General features: G+C 41.7%; 1 protein-coding gene across 2 annotated transcripts in view; it reads left to right on the top strand.

Moving 5' to 3' along the window:
* The window catches only part of LSAMP (limbic system associated membrane protein), a 644,842-nt gene that overhangs the window by 582,936 nt on the left and 41,902 nt on the right, over positions 1-20,004 (top strand). Inside the window, exon 7 of one of the 2 annotated variants that reach the window (XM_089512480.1) lies at positions 13,383-13,418. The exons of the other annotated variant lie outside the window; for it this stretch is intronic. Within the exon in view, the coding sequence (XP_089368606.1) occupies positions 13,383-13,418 (36 nt within the window). The remainder of the gene's footprint in view (positions 1-13,382; positions 13,419-20,004) is intronic. 2 annotated transcript variants of the gene reach the window in all.

The following is a 20,004-nucleotide window of genomic DNA, read 5'->3' as shown; positions in this document are numbered from 1 at the left end:
GGGTGTGTAGGTAGCAGTAATAGCAAGGGGGAATGAAAGCTTTCTTTTTCTGATTTTTCTTAAGTTAACTTGTTTGAGATTCTAAGTCAGAATATTTGGTGCAATAACGGATTGTTGTATTACAAAGCACGATTTCTTTATCATTTATGTGAAAGGGGATGTGTATTCAGACTTGCAACCCAATCGAAAGAGTAATAAAATGAAATATCTTGGTCTTCTGGTGTTTTTCAAAGAAGATGGAAAAGTAATTGTTGGCATCACCACCACCATCATCTATGTGTCTTTGATATTAATATCAGAGATTTCTCTGGAAAATGGCTTAAAAAGGCACTTTGAATACGTGGTAAGACATAGGTTAATAGCATGAGGAGAGAAAGGGGGAGGCTGAGCTAAAAGCAATAAAGAGCGTGGAAAAGTGAAGTTGGAGATCACAAACCAAAAACAGAACAAATTTAGATAACAAGGTTGCAAGGATATGGAAAGACACAAATGTGGGCGGGGATGAAACAATATAAAGCAGATGTAAAAGGGAGGGAATTGCTAATTCTCATGGAATTGCTAAATTGCTTTATCTATTTATTTATTTCATGAACATATATATATTATGCTATGTATGAAGAGATTCCAATAATGTTTCAGTGTTTGAAGTGGCCTGAGTCTAACTTTCCATTAGTCCAATGCCCAACCAATAAAAAAAATTATCCCAGAAATGATATGTCAACATTTTATGTTAAAGTACTGAGTAACAATAGCTATTGCTCAAAATGTTATTGTCACTACAGTGATAAAAGTAATGTTGGTACTCATTGCTAAAAATTAGCTTACTTGCTAATTAGCTTACTTGCTGTTCACCGCTATGATCTTTGGAATAGCGGTATATAAATAAAACAAATTATTAAAATTAATTATTATAAATGCCTGTACTGCAGCCGTTCACTCAAAACCACAAGGTTGCGAGTTCAAGACCAGCAAAAGGGCCCAAGCTCGACTCAGGCTTGCATCCTTCCGAGGTCGCTAAAATGAGTACCCAGACTGTTAAGGGCAAATTAGCTTACTTGCTAATTAGCTTACTTGCTGTTCAACGCTATGATCTTTGGAATAGCGGTATATAAATAAAACAAATTATTATTATTATTAAAAAGGAAAAAAAACCCAAAATTTATAACCTTGATATAACCTCCCCGCCATTAAATTTCCCACTGCCAAATTTTGACCCATGTCATGGAAACTGCTCTTCCCCCACTGCTGCTGGCCTCTTGACTCCATCTCAACTAATATTTCATATACCTCCCGAGGATAAAAAAATTGTGCATCCATGGTACAAAAAACCAAGCTGAAAGGTGAATTTTTATCAAGGGGGGGAAACTAGGCTGAAAAATCAGATGGTTATTTATTCATTTGTTATCTCCTAGATTCTATTTTATGATTTTTCTTCTCTTAATTCTAGATAAAATTGATTAGAAGAGGAAAAAGTAATCAACATTATTTTCTAGCCAAACTGGACTTGTTTTATAGGCTTTTCTAGAAAATCCCATCAAAACTTCAGATCAGGTCTGAAATATGTAAGGTTTACTTCAGTTTATAATTTCTCTTGGGCATTATATATAGAGCATGGGGTATTTCTTTTTCTATCAGTAGTTTCTTTGTAAGGTTTTTATTGAGCTGAAATACCCCTCAGGGCAAACTCAATGAGCCCACCACATATCACCTCTGATGATCTCAGAAATTTTAACAAGTGAGAAATATAAACTCATAAATAGCTAGGAGATGGATGAATGTTGTAGATACAGATGGATACAATGGAGTATGATGCATGAGTGAGCCAGTCCCAAGGTTCTATAGGAATTCAGTTGTATGTATCCCAAGATTAAATAAAATGAAATCCATGGCCATCAGAGTTTTTGATTTTTATTTTATTTTGTGGGTTTACTATTTTGAGTAGCCTTCAACCATCTATTCTAGGCAACAGCTTCCATTAACCCCAACCAGCACATTGGCCAGAATCAAGTTACAAATGTATATAGAAGCAATGGCATGAATGACTCTTTGTTTATGTACTATTTCCTGTTCAGAAATATCATTCTCTTTGCTCTGCTGGTTATACTGTAAATTTAGGGGAGTTGTGCAAATTATTTAAGATAATTTGAGGGACTCTTAAACAAGAATGTGAAAGGAAATATTCTTCCTATGATTTAAACACAATGTAGTAGTCTTGCCAGAGCATTATAAACCTAGGGTACTATGATGGTGAGTGAATGCACTTGTGTTGATGCCTGACAATCAAACATTATTAAAGACAACACATTAGATGTTTTATGCTGAGGAAAAAGGAGCAAGCAGCCCATGTACCTTAGGCTTCTGCACTGGGAAAATATTCTGCATTTTTGTAATTAAGAACGCACTAGGAAAACAATCCCAAGTGAAGTGAAGGAAGAAAGCAGTCATGCCTCCTGAACCATTGCCATATCAGCCTGCTCTATGGGGAGTAGTAGGCAGGACAGCTTTCTTCCCTGTTTTCCTTTATAATTCAGGATTTTAAAAGTTTTCCTTCTTGTTGATTGCAACAGGATGGAATTTTGTTATAACAAGTCCAGGCTGGACTAAGTGATAGTCCTAGGTCAGGCTCCACTCAAGTAAATGGAGTTGTTTTGGAACTAGTGAATCCAAAGCCATCCCTCATTACCCCTTACAACATCCTAGTTCATTGGGATGAAAAAAATATTCAATAATCTTAGAATCTAGCTAAAAATATTTCTTGAATATTGAAAAATTGTGGATGAGCTGAATCCTGTATTTGTGTGCATCTGCACATGCTTATTTTTTGGAGAAAAAATGCTATGTTCTGCACAAAATTGGTGTGAAGTTTTGCAGTTTGGGAGTTATTTTATGCAAAATTCACACATGATTATTTTTGTGCAAAATGATGGTTTCTGCACTAAACTATGTGTAAAATTTGCAGAGAATGTCTCAAATTGTGAATAGTCTTAAAAAACTGTACAGTTTCTAAGTCTGTCAAGGATTACATCCCTACTGTTTTGTTTAGTGTAAGTGATGGTTACCTTACACTTGTTGCCACTTGTTTTATGGAAGTAATCTTGGCCTGGTAAAAAGACAGCCTATAAATAATGTAAATAAAATAAATTAAAAAACTTGTTGCTTTCTTCCCAATAGGCATTGTGCAGATTGGATGGAGGTGAAATCACCTCAAGCACAGCCCCTTTACTGAGGCAGGGGCAAATAGAGAGGCCTCTATTTTGGATCCCAGTATTACATCCCTACCCCTCTGCTACATCCTCCTCTAGCTGTTTAGAGGACTGTACCCTAAGATATCAAATATCTTCTGTGAGCAACAGGTCTCACAAGATCCTAAGATCCTTGAGATTCCTTCTGCCTTTATTTCTGCATAATACCCACTGCCACTATGAAAGAAGGCAGTAGGAAGTTTCTTTTGTACTTAACATCAGCATCCAATTAACTGTCCATATAATGTAAATCTTTATTTAAAACAAAGCACATATCCCCTGTGACTAAAGAGGCACACTTCTCTCTTAACTTTCAAATAAGGTGGGGGAGGGGATGAAACTTTGAACAAATCTTACTCGTAGTCCACAGAGACCAGAGGAGCTTAGTATTCCTGTGTTAAAGAAGCCTATAATTGGAAGCCTGGTAGTCTATAATTGGCTATCATTAAGCTTCAGAAAGAAGCAAAAAGAGGCACATGCTAGTTTGAAATACCCCTCCAAGCCTGCTTGGCCTCACATCCAAGAACAAACTAGAGCAAGAGATACAGCCCTCCCTTTCTGAGTGGTTTTCTTTTTTGGGAATCAAAGAGATAGGAGCATCAGGGAAAGACTTTTCATGCTCTTTAACAGAGAACAAATTTGTTCAAATATACCTTCCCTTTTGAGAGTCAGATGGAATGCCAATGCCAGAAGGTTCTGTACTGACTGAAAAAAATGACAGAAGCTAAAATTCAACCTACAGAATAAAGAGACAGTGGAGTGTTTGTGGCTTTGCCCATCACAAAGAGAAGGAGCAGGTAGGCTTATGGCAGTTGTGGGAAACTACAGTGGGACCTGGGGCAATTCTCTGCCTAAGTGACCCACTATGGGCTATGCAGGCTGCCAAAAATAAAATTATATAAAACAGGAAGAAAAGAATCCAGAGGTAACCAGAAATCAGTTTGTGGTTTTGCAAAATTGGTAATTTTTTTAATGTTAAAGTACAGGGGGAGGCTACAGCCATTTAAGAGGTTAACTGCCTTTTTCAGGGCAGACAACTCACTCCTTTTTTCTAGAAGAATCAAGGACTACAAAAGCAGTCTTTCAAGCCAAAATGCAGCACCAGGGTGAGGCTTTGCCCATCTCTGGCTTTATGGATTCTAAAAATTATTTGAAAATACAGCCTGGAAAAAGAGTACAATGAATAATTTGTGTCACTCATCCAACTATTAGGGATGAGACTGATAGGCAGCGCCACTACAAACAAAAGACACTTTGATAAGTAGGAGACTGGACCCAAAGGAGAGGAAAATATCTGTTCTATATGTTCTCAGTGGAGATTTATACCTATCATTTCTTTGGCCTTTCAGGAACAGGAGGAGCCCTCCTAGGAAATGAAATAAAGCTAGGTAGTGAAGGAAAAAAGAAATTGACCTTACGGCAACAAACAATAATAAACTGCAGGAGGACAATATACTGAAATTGATCAGAAAGACTCAAGTGCTATCATCACCACAGAATATAGTGATCAACACATCAAAGGTAGCTCCTATAAACACAACATGATAGAGAGCATGTGCGTTTGACAGCTTCTTGTTTCTTGGAGAGACATTGACTCCCGATAGGTACAGTGATGGATATAATTCTATCAATTGGTTGATGACTCAGTGGTCAATTCATTTATCAAATTTGGTTCCTTTCAATGATAACAATGGAAAGAGTTTTGGAAAACACAGAAATAAAATGGGGTCCTTATATTTAGTCCCTGAACAGATACAGCAACAGCAACCCAGCAGACAATTGGTGGATGGAGGAAGGATTTAGTGAGCATATCTTTCCCCAAAAAATTGGAAAGAGAGAAATTGGAGAATGAGAGTACATACACTGGGGAAAACAATCTTTTTAAGTTTCCTCAGAATACATGAAAGTATATAAGATTTATGCCCCAAATATTGCTTCCCCTTTTAAACTAAATTATTCTGATGAAACAAATCATCTCAAAGCAGGACTCTGCAGGTAATACAGCTGCATAAAGTGAGCAGAGGTAGAAGCAGGCTGCATCGTCTTTAGATGTTTCAAGTGGGTTTAATCCTAGTTCTCCTCTTGCCAGGGTGGTCTAAGAATCTTAGTTCTGTGAAAAGAAAAAGTGATTCAAGACCGGAAAAAGAATGGTTTGCATTGAAAAGAGAAATATATAAAAACTCTATTGAGACCACTCATATTACACAGGAACACAGTGGCTCAGTGGTTAAGATCTCGACTCTGACGATCGCAAGGTCAGCAAGTTAGCAGTTCAAGACCCAAGTGCTGCATGACAAAGTGAGCTTCCATCACTAGTCCTAGCTTCTGCCAACCTAACAGTTCAAAGGCATGTAAAAGTGCAACTAGATAAATAGGTACCACCTATTTATGGCTGGGGGTGAACTGGATGGCCCTTGTGGTCTCTTCCAACTCTATGATTCTATGGCCTGTTACAGACAGCCAAAATAAAGCTGCTTCGAGTCACAGTGGAGGTATGGTGTTTCGATGATGCATGCGTCCTAAGAGTCCAGAAGCCACACCAAAGCCACACTCCAGTCCTTAGGGCTGGAGCGTGGCTTTGGTGCGACTTCTGGACTCTTAGGACGCATGCACCATTGAAACACCATACCTCCACTGTGACTCGAAGCAGCTTTATTTTGGCTGTCTGTAACAGGCCTATGATTCACTTCAATGGGAAAGTTAGAGAGTTCTGTTCAGTAATGCTGGCCATATGACTGTGGAAGTTGTCTTCGACAACACTGGCTCCCTCGGCTTAATAACGAATATGTCCACCACCCTCTACAATCAGACACAACTTGGCAACCTTGTCAAAGGGGAAACCTTTACCTTTTTAATGTTAGAAGGGTTTTCCACCTAATTTTAAAAATAAGACTTCATGTTGCCCTGCCAAACATAAAATGAAAAAATTGAAATGTACATTTATGAACATTTATCTCCCTGGTTCACTCTAAACCCAAGTGCACAAGTAGGATAATTTTGGTCCTGTCTGCACAGGCCAAATAAACTGGCCTCCCCACCCCCATCCTATCAGCAGAAAGACTGAACAATGCAGGGCCCAATCCCCAAGTCTGACACAAACAGTCCAGATGATATCTGCGCCATTCAGCACTAAACTAGGGTTATAACACTCTTACTGCAGATTGTTAAAAGTCCCCAGTTACTCCAGATCTTACTAGAAGATCCGGAGCTGGGCATTCCATTGTGCTGCCTACTGTCCACTGCTGCTGTGGGTCACTTGCTCTGAGGTTAGAACAAGGTGCCCAGCCATGTGATCAATGCTGGGTGCCTTGCTTTGACCTCAGGAGCGAGCAACTTGGGTTCTGTGGCAATTGCAGCAGGTGACAGATAGCTAGGGTAATAGGGAGAGTTCAGGGCAGCTCCAGGACCAGGATACTCTGAACTGCCCCCAGAATATCCTGGCTAGTCCAGAAAGCACTTTTGGCACTTGATTTTTAAATTCACTAGGTATTTCAAAAAGCCTTAGTCTAGAGCTAGTGCTCAGTAGTTTTGCCAGACAACAATTTCCAGGATTCTTGGGGGAAGCCATGACTAGGGATAGAAAAGAAATTCACATTATTAAATTATTAAAATTAAATTATTAATTATTAAAATTAATTTATCCAGTTTGCAGCCTGCAGGACTTCTTATGAAAACTCACACATCTAAGTTCAGTTTTCCATGATGAAACCATAAGCAACAGAGTCTTTCTTTCTGTTTCAGTTTATCAAATTATACAGAAATAAATAGCACAGCTAAAAATGTATACAGGTTGAGTCTCCCTTATCTGGAATTGCAAAATCCAAAATACTCCAAAAAACCAAACATTTTTTCATGGGTGGCTGAGACAGCAACGCCTTTCTTTCCTGATTGTCAGTGTACACAAACTTGGTTTGATGTAAAAAATTAATAAACAATATTGTATAAAATTACCTTCAGATTATGTGTCTAAAATGAATACAAAACATAAATAAATGTCATGTTTAGACTGGGTCCCATCTCCATGATATGTCATTATGTATGTATATGCAAATACAGGTATTCAAAATTTTAAAAAAAATCCAAGATCCCAAACCCCTCTGGTTTCAAGCATTTTGGATAAGGAAGACTCAACCTATATCTTTTAAAATGTGCAGAAAAACATTGTTGTCAGTAGAAGATTTTTTTAAAAAACCATACATTAGTAAAAGTGCACACCAACATACATACAAATTTCAGCCTAAAATGAAACAAGGGAATGGGAGATTTTTAGATCCCTAACTATCACTAATTGTCACTAGTATAAACAGAAGTTTGTCAAGTAGATAGGCCTCTGTTTTCCCACCTTCACCAGACTTTCATTCTTCAGCAAAGATTGACAAACAATTTCTGTGACTTTCTTGGAGTTCTTGTGAAGGCTGCATCACATTCACATTGGTGAATTACTTACATTGGCCTGTTTACAAATTTTTATGCTGGACTTACGATTTCTTAAATGCTGAGGATTCATATATACAGTCATTAATGACTGGATGTGATCCCTCAAACCCATCTTTTCAGCCCAGCAGCACCTCAACTGAAGGATTTCCAAGGTACAACCATTTTCAGCATTGAGAAATGGTATCTATAGTGCCCTCTTGGTTGTGGGGCACATTACTACAAGCAATTGCAGCAGGATCCCAAAGTGTCTCACTGACTGTCTTTTCTCAGCATGCTTCAGACATCATTTCACAGTGCCTTGATCTCAAGCACCTTGGAAATTGTTCAGTTGGGTGCTGCCAAGCTGAAAAAGCTGGGGTTTGGGAGGGATGGCATTATCAGATATTAAAATGACAATGGAGCTCTGTCATTGTAGTTACATCAGACAATGCAGGTTATCAGCCATTGTCTTTAAGTGACCAAATGGTCTTTCTGTCTCTTTCTTTCATTAAACAAAGGCAAGCCAGTGTACTCAGAAGCACTGGGGTATAAAATTAAATATATTTGATTTCAGATGTTTAAAAAAGAAAAGTGGCAGTGACCAATGGCTACCTCATCAAACAATATGCATCCTTCATGCTTAATTTCTTCCCAACATGCAGATCTTCCTGCCTTTCTTGCTTCTCAAGTTGATATTTACTGTCCTTGAGACCCTTCCAAAGTTAAGAGAAATTCTACAGAGATTTCAGTTCCAGAAAGAGTCATGCCATCTGATGAGTCTGTGGGGATGACAGGACTGTCACAAAGCCATCCTCCAATGATCATAAAACTCAGGCCTGAGCAGACAGGGCAGCATCGCATGGGCTGAACTCATGTGATCCTGCCTCTAGGTGCACACCTGGGTTAGTCCCTGGGTCAGCACAGGGATGGACAGGTGTTCACATACCCATCCCTGCACTGCCTCAGGACCTGGGGCTGCTTCTTACCTTGCCAGCATGTGAACCATCTGAGAAGCCCCCCTGTCACCCCATCTGATGTGGAAACAAGGTATCTGGCTGAACCCACCTGGCCAGGTTCCCTATTTCTGCACCAGACAGGGCAACTGGTGGCTTCTCAGATGGTTCACATGCTGGTACGGTAAGGCACAGAGAGACTGTGAGAACAGCCTGGTTCTGCTACAGAGTTTGTTAGAAACTCTATGCAAAACCAGGTTTATTTTACTCCGAGATAAAGGCTCTGTACCTCTATGATCAGCATCTGTCCTGTCAGGAAAAGGCCTGATCCCACCACGGGGTTTCAGCCTCATCATTGTTATTATTATTAACCTTTATTTATGAAGCACTGTAAATTTACACAGCGCTGTACATGCAATCTTTTTAATTAGATGGTTCCCTGCCCTCAGGCTTACAATCTAAAAAGACATGACACAAAAGGAGAAGGGAGTGGTGGAGGGAAAGGGTAAGAGGTCCAGCAGTTCCTCTCTACCTCCGAGGCCTGGACCAAGGCAGATGGACTGGAGGGAGGGCTTGGCATCTAAACTAAACAATGCAAGATTCGTGCGGACAACCCCTCAGGCAGACCTGTGTAGGAAGATACACAGTTTTTCAGATACCTTGGTCCCAAGCCATATGAGAAACACACTTGATTGCAGATTTACAGCTGCATCGTCATTTTTAAAAGAGATGAAATGCATTCCCTTTTCTATCCATGCACAAACTTTTGAAAAGGAGCATTGCTTCTCATCCAGGATATCTACAGGTACACTAACGTGGAAAATTTCAGGCCCACACTATACAGCCACCAGTGTTAAAGGGGCTCCACAAAATAGCTGTGACCACATGGCAAGCTGTTAGAAGAGAGCAGCTCATTCAGTGGATTGTGCATTTAAAAATGCCTTCCACAAGAAGATATGCAGGGGCATGGAGAAAAATTCAGATCCTCACAATGCATGACAGTAGCTCAACTCATAGAGAGACTGGGGTCATTTTGAACAATTACAAGCACTCATATGTGAACTGGTCTTCAATCGGGATTTAATGAATGGACTGTGAGGCAGACCTGTGGATAACCTGCTTTTCGTTTCATGCCTTCCTTAAACTTTTTACAAAGAGCTATAGTATCACAGAGAGTAACAAGAGAAAGGAAAATTATTAAGGCAGTAATGGGGTGGAGTAAGAAAGGTGTTGCACAGCAGGCAGGAAGAAGGTACTGCCACTTCATACAAAGCAATGCAGTATTCAGGCCAGAACACTTTGGAAAACTGCTTGTGAAGAATTGTCTTGACAACTGCATGAGAGAAAGGTAATAGGCTTATGTTATTTAAGAACACTAAATAACAAGGAAACCCTGTCACTACAGCTGACTGTTTTCCTTTAACAATGGGCCCCCATTGCTACATAAACACAAAGTTCTTGCCTAACTGTGTATTTTCCAAGCAAAAAGACAATATTGTCCAATACCTGCTGTGACTTAAAACACTCCCATTAAGGCAGCTAGTGCAGGGAGATCTGCCATTAGTCACAAGGATGCACTTCACCTTATTTTACTTTGATTGGCTTATAGAGTTTCCAACAAGTCTGACTATAATAGCATGGAATGTTCTGTTTAAGCCATCAGTAACTGAAGGGGCTTATAAGCAAATAATGACTCGCTGGCTGGCTGAATCCTCGAAAGATCAGTCAAGAACTGCTTTAACCTGTGATGAGCTTGATGCCAGTCTGCAAACCACAGAATGGAGATAAGGCATTTAATTTTCTTTGTAGCTGAATGGGTTGCATGATGTCAGTTCTATGGGTTGCATAAAGCTGACATCATGATAAGACACATCTGTACAACCGTATAGCATAAACACAAAGAGGAATGTGCAATACAAACACCTCTAGTTTGAAAGGACTCAGGGGCTAAATAGACAGCTATAAAGAGTGACTTAACACCACCACTTTGAGGGCTGAATTAGGGCCATGACAACCACACGTTGCAGCCCTGATCTGGTATTTTTCTGGCGCAAAAAGAAGCAGCAAAATGTCTCTCCTTTTTGTGCTGGAAAAAAGGTGCCCCTTTCACAGTTCTTCTCCAATCCTGCGCCATGTGGCATCTAATCACTACGTTACAAGAGCGTTCCCATGCTGCCCGCCATCTGGTTGGGCGGGTGGCATGACTCTGGCTTGGGGATGGAGTCAGGACAGGCAGCTGGTGGTCACCACACCCCCACGCCACCCCCAAGCCAGCTCATACTGCCAGTCTGCTTTCCCCCTCAGTCTAATATGAGCCAAGCCTCTGATAGAGAAGTCCTTGCTGCAGCAGCTGCCTTAATACAATTTCCAGTTCTGTGAAGTAAGGACATTGAGACCTATGTGGTTCAGGTTATGAAAAGGTAAATCAAGCTGATTGCATGTGAACATACTGTTGGGACTCATTCATACAACTGACCCTTCTGTAATGCTGTTTATCTACCATTAAAAAACAACAATATTGTTCTTGACTGAGAAAACAAAAGATGCTTCCAATTTGATGGCTACTAGTGCCACCACTCAAAAGACATTGTACAACTGTTTTGTCTTTTTCTTGTTAACAAACTTTCTGTGGTAAGAGAAATGCTGGAAGACTGTGGGAACTAAGGAAGGGTTACAAATGGAAGAAAGTAGTATCTGGATCCCAGTAACATTACATGAGCACACAATCAAAGCCTCATCTGGAAGTACCCAAAGGGGCCATTTAGTCATGATCTGTGGAAACTGTTAGCCAACTTGAGTGATAGCTCTGGGGAAAAAGTGTATAAATTAATACAATGCAAATGCTGTACATTTGTCAGTAAAATCCACAATTTTTATTTGAGATGGCTGGACTGTTCTTTCAGCACTTTCTGTACATGCAGTGCAGTAAGTATACAGAATTTGCTGGCTGCCATTGAACTTTTGGCTGCAAAAAATATATATCTTCATCTTTTCCTCTGGAAAAATACAGTTTTTTTTAATGATTATTCACTCTTTGGAGCTTTTTTTCATGGAAAATTCAGGAAACTAGAATATGTGCTTTTTGCACAGAAAGTGGTCCAAAATACACTGCAGAAATAATCCAGTTTGAGACTTCTTTAACTTGTCCTGGCTCAATGTTGGGGAATCCTGGGGATTGTAGTTCACTGTGGCGCAAGAGCTCTCTGACAGAGAAGGCTGAATATCTTACAAAACTACAGTTCCTAGAATTCCCTTGCGCTAAGCCAGGGCTGTTAAAGTGTTGCCTAGAAGGGGCACCGCCACAATAAACACAACACCAAAGTTGGAGGAATGGCCACAATTTTATTAACTCAACGTTAAAACAGTGTAGGGTTGGCCCAAAGCATGAGGTCATGATCTGTAAAATCGAACACCACCCCGGTTGATCAATCAACGCAATTTTGGGATGACCTATGGGCTAGGGAACGCAATCTCGCAGCTATGTAAAGTTCTGATTGCCTCTTATCCCTTAAGCCCCTAGTCACCGGGTAACGTAATAACGTAATGGCCCCCTCAATGGCCATAATGTGTGCCCTCAATATACCTGGGTCCAAAGGACTCCCTCTCCAGTGCTCCATAGCCCTGGAAACCACTCAGCAGATCATGGCCTATGCTGCCGCCCCTCAGTTGTGACAAAAAACACACCAACCCGAGGGAGGGAGGGTGGGGAACCAAGCAAAAATGGCCCCAAACGCCAGGCAACAAGGCCTTATATAGGCCACTGCAAAGAGGGAGGGGCCGGGAGCACACTCCTCCCCTCCAGGGCAGCCGACCAAACAGCTCTCTGGAGGACCGGAAACCAGGACCATAGAGAGGTCCTCCAAGCCTCCTAGAGCAGCCAAAACAGGAAGTTCCTCCCCGGCCCCTCAGCCAGCCAATCAGATGATTTTTTGGCCCCAGCAAAGCATGCTGGGCTTCCTGACGCCCCCAGCAAAGTATGCTGGGGCGTACCAGGCCCAGCAGGGTCTCCTCGGTCAGCGCAACCTCCCGGTGGCAACGCAGCTCGTCGGGGGAGTCCGCCGGCTGTTCTATCTCAAACTAGATCATTTCTGCAGTGTGTTTTGGACCAGTGTTAACTTTTAAATCAGAATGGTTGTTTCTTGCACAAAAAAAGCAATTATTTTATATAACCATGCTGTTTCCTCTGGGGGAAAAAAAAGCTTTTGGCACAGCCAATTACTTTTCTAAAAAAACAACAGCCTTTCTATGCAACAAAACATATTCTTCCTGCAATTAATGTTTTGCAAAAAGCCCCAAAATGCAAATATTCATTGAAAATTGTGCAGAAGATCATATTCTCATGCAGCAGGGAGAAAACTGTTGGAATTATTCATTGCATGCAAGAATTATACATCCCTAGTTCAAAATATGAACAATACAAATTCCACAGCAAATTAAGCTAGGCAAAAGATACATTTAAGAAACTTGATATGAAGATGTTGATGTGATATGACAATCTGGCTAATGGGATTGAACCCTTGAAATACAATACGCTTCTATTTAGGCATTATAATTCCATTGTTTATTGAGCTTTGTGTCTATTTCAAATCATTCCCAACTCCTCATTACAATAAGTGGTGTTGCAAACTCAGATACTTTGTGTCGAAAAATTGTTCTTTCAGTCAAAGAAATTTCAGGTTGGAAGTCCCTTCAGGTTTGTAACTGCTGCCTGCTGGATGTGGAAACTGCATGTTGCTCATTGTTTTGTTTTGTTGTTTTTCTCACTCCTTAGAGAAAATATTACCCACACTCCCCAATCCTTTTCCAGGTCAGTATATGTTTTATGTCACAGTAGCTAGTGAGCTGGGTCATTCTCCATCAATTCTGTAAGTATTATAGAACTAGGGAAAATAAAGCAATTTAGATGTTCTTTAAAAAGAAGGCATCCCATCATGACTACCCCTCCAGTTGTTTCTGCCTTTATATATCCTAACCATTGCTGACAAGATGAATCAGCTCTTAAGCCAGTGTATGTGCCACCTTAAGAGTTGAGCATTTCAGTAAATCCAGGGTTTTTTATTTGCTTCTTGTTAAATGCCAATCAAATTGCACACAGAGAGATAGTGCAGAGTTTCACATACAAATACCAACTTAGAATGCACATACATGATTAAAGGAATGAGAATATTCAAATTTCATCATTAACCCATATTGAAAAGTCACTCAGGATGGAAAGCTGTCAGACCAGGGAGAATGCTCCTAAACAAAACAAAGGCCTGTTACAGACTGCCAAAATAAAGCTGCTTCGGGTCTCTTTGGAGGCATGCTATTTAAATGATGCATGGGTCCTACAAGTCCAGAGGTTGCGCCAAAGCCACACTCCATTCCTAAGCACTGGAGGGCAGCTTTGGTGCAGCTTCCGGATTCTTAGGATGCATGCATCATTTAAATAGCATACCTCCAAAGAGACCCGAAGCAGCTTTATTTTGGCAGTCTGTAACAGGCCAAAGTTAGATCAAACCAAAAACCTGTCTGTCTAATATTTTGTTCACTCAGTAGCCAATCAGTTGCTCATGAAAAGCCCACCAGCAGGATGCAAGTGCATCTGTGCCCTCCATCTTGCAGTCTGCAGCAACTGATTTACAAAGTGATACATGCTCAGAAACTAATATATAACCATTCTAACCTGTAGCCAGTGATGGCTTCATTCTTCAATATTCTTATGAAGAAAGAGCTTAAGCTGGAATTTTTAAAGATGGATCTCTAATATATATTCTGATGTGGTATGATCCTGTGGAAGAATTATGTCACATTCCTCCCTAAGTAGCTTCTTCAGCTAAGGTGAAAAAGCCACCACGGGACTGTCTCATTACCCTCCTCCTATTAATGTCCATTAGTCTGAATGTTCTAATGGATGACAGGGAAGAAATGAAATCATCCCAGTACATCACATTCTGTCTCTTATCACGTTGCAACAGAATTTCAGAAAATAGTATAATATCATACTATGTTTCTAACAAGCTGAAATATTCAAATGAAAGGTCACTACCCTTACAGCAACAGTCAAATTCTCACAGGGAGCTACTTGACCAGCAAGGCTGCAACGTCTCAAAACAGGATCGATCCCCGTCCCCACTCTGTTCAGCTCAGGGTTAGGGAGATGGTGCTGCATTTACTGTCTGGATAACTGGATCAAGCCAAATTGAACCATATCCAGCTATTCAGACAGCCAATAGAACTAGAGCCACTCCAGAGTTTCATGGAAACTCTGAAGTAAACCTTGGATTCTCTTAAACCAGATAAACAGCTTAAAACAATGGTTTTGCTATAGATGTACCCATATGCCATCTGGACAGATCACACCAAGACTGGAGTGAGTCTGATGTATATCCTTATTATAAGCAAGCCCTTAATATGGTAGGATTTACTTTTGAGTAAATATGTCTAAATTCACACTGCTAGTGTCTTGCTTTTTCAGCTTTCAGTGCAAACTTAATAAATCAGATGTTGCCTCCAATTTGCCAACATTTGTTCCAGAACAGCTTTACTAGTTTCAGTGGGGATTTTTTTTAAAAAAGACTAGATTGTTGTTGCAGCCATAGACTACAATGAGTAAATAAAGGCAAATCTACAAATGTAATTAAAAGGAAAGCACAGATAATATAAATAAATAATAATAAAGTTTTTATTTATATCCCGCACCTTCCTTCGATCAGGGCGGCTTACAGTATAAAATTTCAAACAACAATACATACAATAAAATCCAAAATACATCACATATAAACAATTATAAAAAATACAGGCAAAAAAGCCCCAAAGCCCTTCCTCTTGGCCACGAAAGAGGAGGGAGGCCCACAGGATTTTTAATCGGGGAATGCCTGTTGGAACAGGAAGGTCTTCAAATCCTTCCTGAATTGGGCCAGGGTGGTAGTCGAGCGGAGCTCAGTGGGCAGCGTATTCCAAAGGGCTGGGGCAGCAGTGGAAAATGTCCTCCTTGTGGTGGAGGACAATCTAGCCCCAGGCACCTTCAGTAGCTGCTGCCCAGATGTCCTGAGGGTGCGAGGCGGAATGTACGGGGAGAGGCGGTCCTTTAGGTAACCTGGACCCAAGCCATTTAGGGCTTTATAGGTAATAACCAACGCCTTATATTGGGCCCGGAAGCGGATAGGCAACCAATGGAGATCTTTCAATACCGGTGTTATATGGCTGGTCCTGGGAGCACCAGTGACCAGCCGGGCTGCCATGTTCTGAACCATTTGCAGCTTCCGAGTTTGATATAAGGGTTGCCCCATGTAGAGTACATTGCAGAAATCCAATCTCGAGGTTACCAGAGCATGTACAACAGTTTCTAGGTCCCTCTGGGCCAGGTATGGGCGCAGCTGGCGAATCAGCCGAAGCTGATAACAGGTGCTCTTGACCGTCGCATTCACCTGAGCAGTCAGGTGAAGCGACGAGTCAAGAAGCACCCCCAGACTGCGCACGGAGTCCTTCACAGGGAGCGTGACCCCGTTCAGGACAGGTGGAACCACCGCCATTCCTGGACCAGGGGAACCTATAACTAGTACCTCCGTTTTCTCTGGATTCAATTTGAGTCGGTTTTCCCTCATCCAGCCCATTACTGACTCCAGGCACGCCACGAGAGGAGAGACCCCATCCCCAGTCACTGCATCAGTCGGAGACATAGAGAAAATGATTTGGGTGTCATCAGCGTACTGATAACCCTGCGCCCCATGTCTCCGGATGATCTCTCCCAGCGGTTTCATGTAAATGTTAAATAGCATGGGAGACAGAATGGCCCCTTGAGGGACCCCGGTTTTAAGGGGCCTCTCGTCGGAGCACACGTCTCCCAGCTGCACCATCTGGGACCTCCCAGAGAGGTAGGAGCGGAACCACTGCAGCGCAGTGCCCCCGATTCCCACCTCTGCCAGGCGTCCCAGAAGGATACCATGGTCTATGGTATCGAAAGCCGCTGAGATGTCCAAGAGCACCAACAGGGACACGCTTCCCCTGTCAATGCCCAGACGGAGATCATCGACCAAGGCGACCATGGCTGTCTCAACCCCGTAGCCCGCCCGGAAGCCAGTTTGAAATGGGTCTAGATAATCCGTTTCATCCAAGACCGCCTGAAGCTGGATTGCAACTGCTCTCTCGATCACCTTTCCCAAAAATGGTAGCAGCGAAACAGGCCGATAATTATTATGAACCAGGGGGTCGAGGGAGGGCTTTTTTAGAATAGGTTTTACTATGGCCAATTTCAGTTGTGATGGAAATTGCCCATCCCTCAAAGATGTATTAACTATCTGGCGTAACAAAGTTGTTACCGCCGATCCCCCCTGGGCCGCTAACCACGAGGGACAGGGATCGAGAGAGCAGGTTGTCTTCCGAACACTTCCGAGGATCTTGTCCACATCCTCGGTACTTACCGACTCAAACCAATCTAGTTTAATAAAGTCCACGGAGGCTCCGGACACCTCTACCTTAGGTTCTGCTAAAATGTCGGCGTTCAGACCTTCGCTTATCCGAGAGGTTTTATCCGCAAAAAAGTCGTTAAATAAGTCACAGCAGGCCTTAGTAGGTTCAAGGATCTGGTTCTGAGCGGGAGGGAGCTGAGTTAGCTCCCTGACCACCCTGAACAACTCTGCCGGACGCGACTCTGCGGACGCAATACGAGCACCATAGAACAAATTCTTTGCTGCTCGTATTGCCTCTCCGTAGTCCTCTAACAGTTGGTCTAGGAGAGCCTTGTCGTCTAAGCAAAGGTGTTTCCGCCAACGGTACTCTAGCTGTCGCAGTGACCGCTTCCTTGCCCGGAGATCTTCCGTATACCAGGGCTTGCATTTGGAAGCGGGCCTGAGAGGGCGCTTAGGAGCGATACTGTATATAGCCCTTGAAAGACCGGTATTCCAGATAGCGGTGAGGGCATCAACAGAGTCGCCGTCGCTTCCAACCATGGACCCCTCTAAGGCTTCCTGGAACCTTTTGGGTTCCATCAGCCTTCGAGGGTGGACCATCCTAACTGGTCCGCCACCCCCGGGGGGGATCTGGGTAGAGACCTTGATTTTCGCCTCTACCAGGAAATGATCCGTCCATGACAGGGGGGAAACATTAGCTATTTCCACCCACGGATTCTCCGCCTCCGAACAGAAGACCAAATCGAGAGTATTACCCGCACAATGCGTAGGACCCTGTATGAGCTGGGACAGGCCCATGGCCGCCATGGTATCCATGAATTCCCGAGCCGCACCGGATGGAACATAGCTGGCCGTGAGGGAGATGTTGAAATCACCCAGGACAAGTAGCCTGGGCGTCTCCAGCATCAGCTCTGCGACCAGCTGTGTCAGCTCGTTAAGGGAGTCCGCTAGCGCACGGGGTGGCCGATACACTAACAGAATCCCTAGACTGTCCCTAGCCTTCAGGGTCAGGTAAATACACTCAATATAGGAGGTCTGTCGGATGTGGTTCCTGGTGAGGGATACGGTGTTACTGTGTACCAAGGCCACACCCCCTCCCCGCCCACCTAACCTGCGCTGGTCCTTCACCGAGAACGCGGCAGGCAGGGCCTGAGCCCACACAGCATCCCCTTCAGGCCCAAGCCAGGTCTCGGTAATGCAAGCCAGATCACACTTTTGGTCCTCCAACATATCGTGGAGGATGTGGGTCTTGTTGTTTATTGATCTGGCATTGCACAGGAGCAGCAACAGGGTTTGTGGCACGGTTGTGCCACAATAAAAACAAGTAACACCTCACTTAAATCCTGCATAGGTATTTGCAAACAACATTCAAGAAAGGAAGCAAAGTAGGCCATTGGGAGACTACCGTTAGAAAAATAAATCCAATTAAATATGATTACCACACAAAGCAGAAATTAAACTGTAGACAGATAACAAAAATAAAAATTTGAAAAGACCTCTTCAGGTTTAGGGCTTGCATCTTAAATTATTTAAATTTAGGGTTTATTTATGGCAAGGCTTTCTGCTTTAATTCATAAGCCCCTTTATGCCTCTTTCTTAAAGATATACATACAAGTAAGAAATGTTTTGTTCATTGTTTGTCTGTTTATACCAGGGTTGGGAATTGTGAAGCCTGCCAGTGCAACTCCCAGAAACCCCAAGCCTAAATCCTATTGTTTAGCTGTAGCTAGAGTAGACCGATTGAATTAATGTGATTCACCTATGTGTTGACTCACCATTTAACAAGTGATTCATTGAGTCTTCTTTTATTAGGACTAATAAAAAATCACACCCTAGGTAACTTATCCATGGGTGAAGAATGCTGAGAGTTACAGTCCAAAAGCTTCTGGAAGGCCACATAGTTCCAACACTGGCTTATATCCTTCCAAATTTAAATAAATGCAATTGACGATGCAATAAAGAGATAAAAAACTCATCCTGTTTGTCGATTCCCCATAGGTAACCACTCTATGAGCAGAATATTGATCTGAACCAGTAAGACTCTTTGTGTCTTTATTGACATATCAGCAAGAACATAAAAATCAAGGAATAAAACAACATATCTAAGATATTTTCAGAATAATTTAACATTAAAATTCACTTGCTGAAATATAAACCTTTTTAGAATATGTCAGCAGATTAAAAAGGAGGGAGCAGGCGATTTTTCTTTGGGATGCTAGTCCAGAGTCTTGGTGCCACCAGAACAGAAAGCCTGTTCTCTTGTTCATTCCTGCCTGTCTTTCTGCATTGATTGGATGAGAGCCAAGGCTGATCTAAAAGCAAAGGACGTTAATGTAATTATATTATAAAGTTGTAGTTTTGCTGGACAAAACTACATTGGTGGCATGTCAACCAAAGTTAATTGTGCTCTTCCATTACAGAGATTTGTAAGGCTTAAATGCTAAGCACTCTTACTTAAGACTAAGCCCCAAATGAGCTCAATTGAACTTATTTCTGAGTAGTCGAATACCGCAATCCCATTCTAAGAGCAAAAACTATATTACTAGTCTGGGCCCTATCTCTAAGTAAGTGTGCCTAGAATTGCATAGCACATTTCTTTGGACTGGGATTTCTTAAATTAAAATATATTTATTAAAACTATCAGGACTGTAACAGTGAGAGAAGAAATATATATTTTTAGTTATATGTGTAAAAGTTTGACTTCTCTGTAAACTTTCCTGGTACTTTGCCTTATATTTATAATATTTAATATGGTATATCCCATGCTTGAGTTAATGTTCAAGTCCTCTTGATTTTCATTCACATAAGTTATATCTCAGTGTTACTTCAGTGCATCCAGGATTATTATAAGAATTTCACTGAGCAAATCTATAATTTTAATATGTAGGACCTTTATTTCTCTGCCAAATGTTCCCAGCAGTTTCTTTGCCATGGGCAATTAGCACAGGTATTGGTGCTTTACTAACTGTTAGTTCTACCTTTGCAATTCACCTTTGATAGAGC

The sequence above is a fragment of the Sceloporus occidentalis genome, unplaced genomic scaffold (assembly GCF_023333645.1).
Source record: "Sceloporus occidentalis isolate IW3139 unplaced genomic scaffold, rSceOcc1.0.p SCAF_2, whole genome shotgun sequence".
Taxonomy (NCBI): Eukaryota; Metazoa; Chordata; class Lepidosauria; order Squamata; family Phrynosomatidae; genus Sceloporus; species Sceloporus occidentalis.
This window is presented reverse-complemented; position numbering and strand designations above follow the sequence as displayed.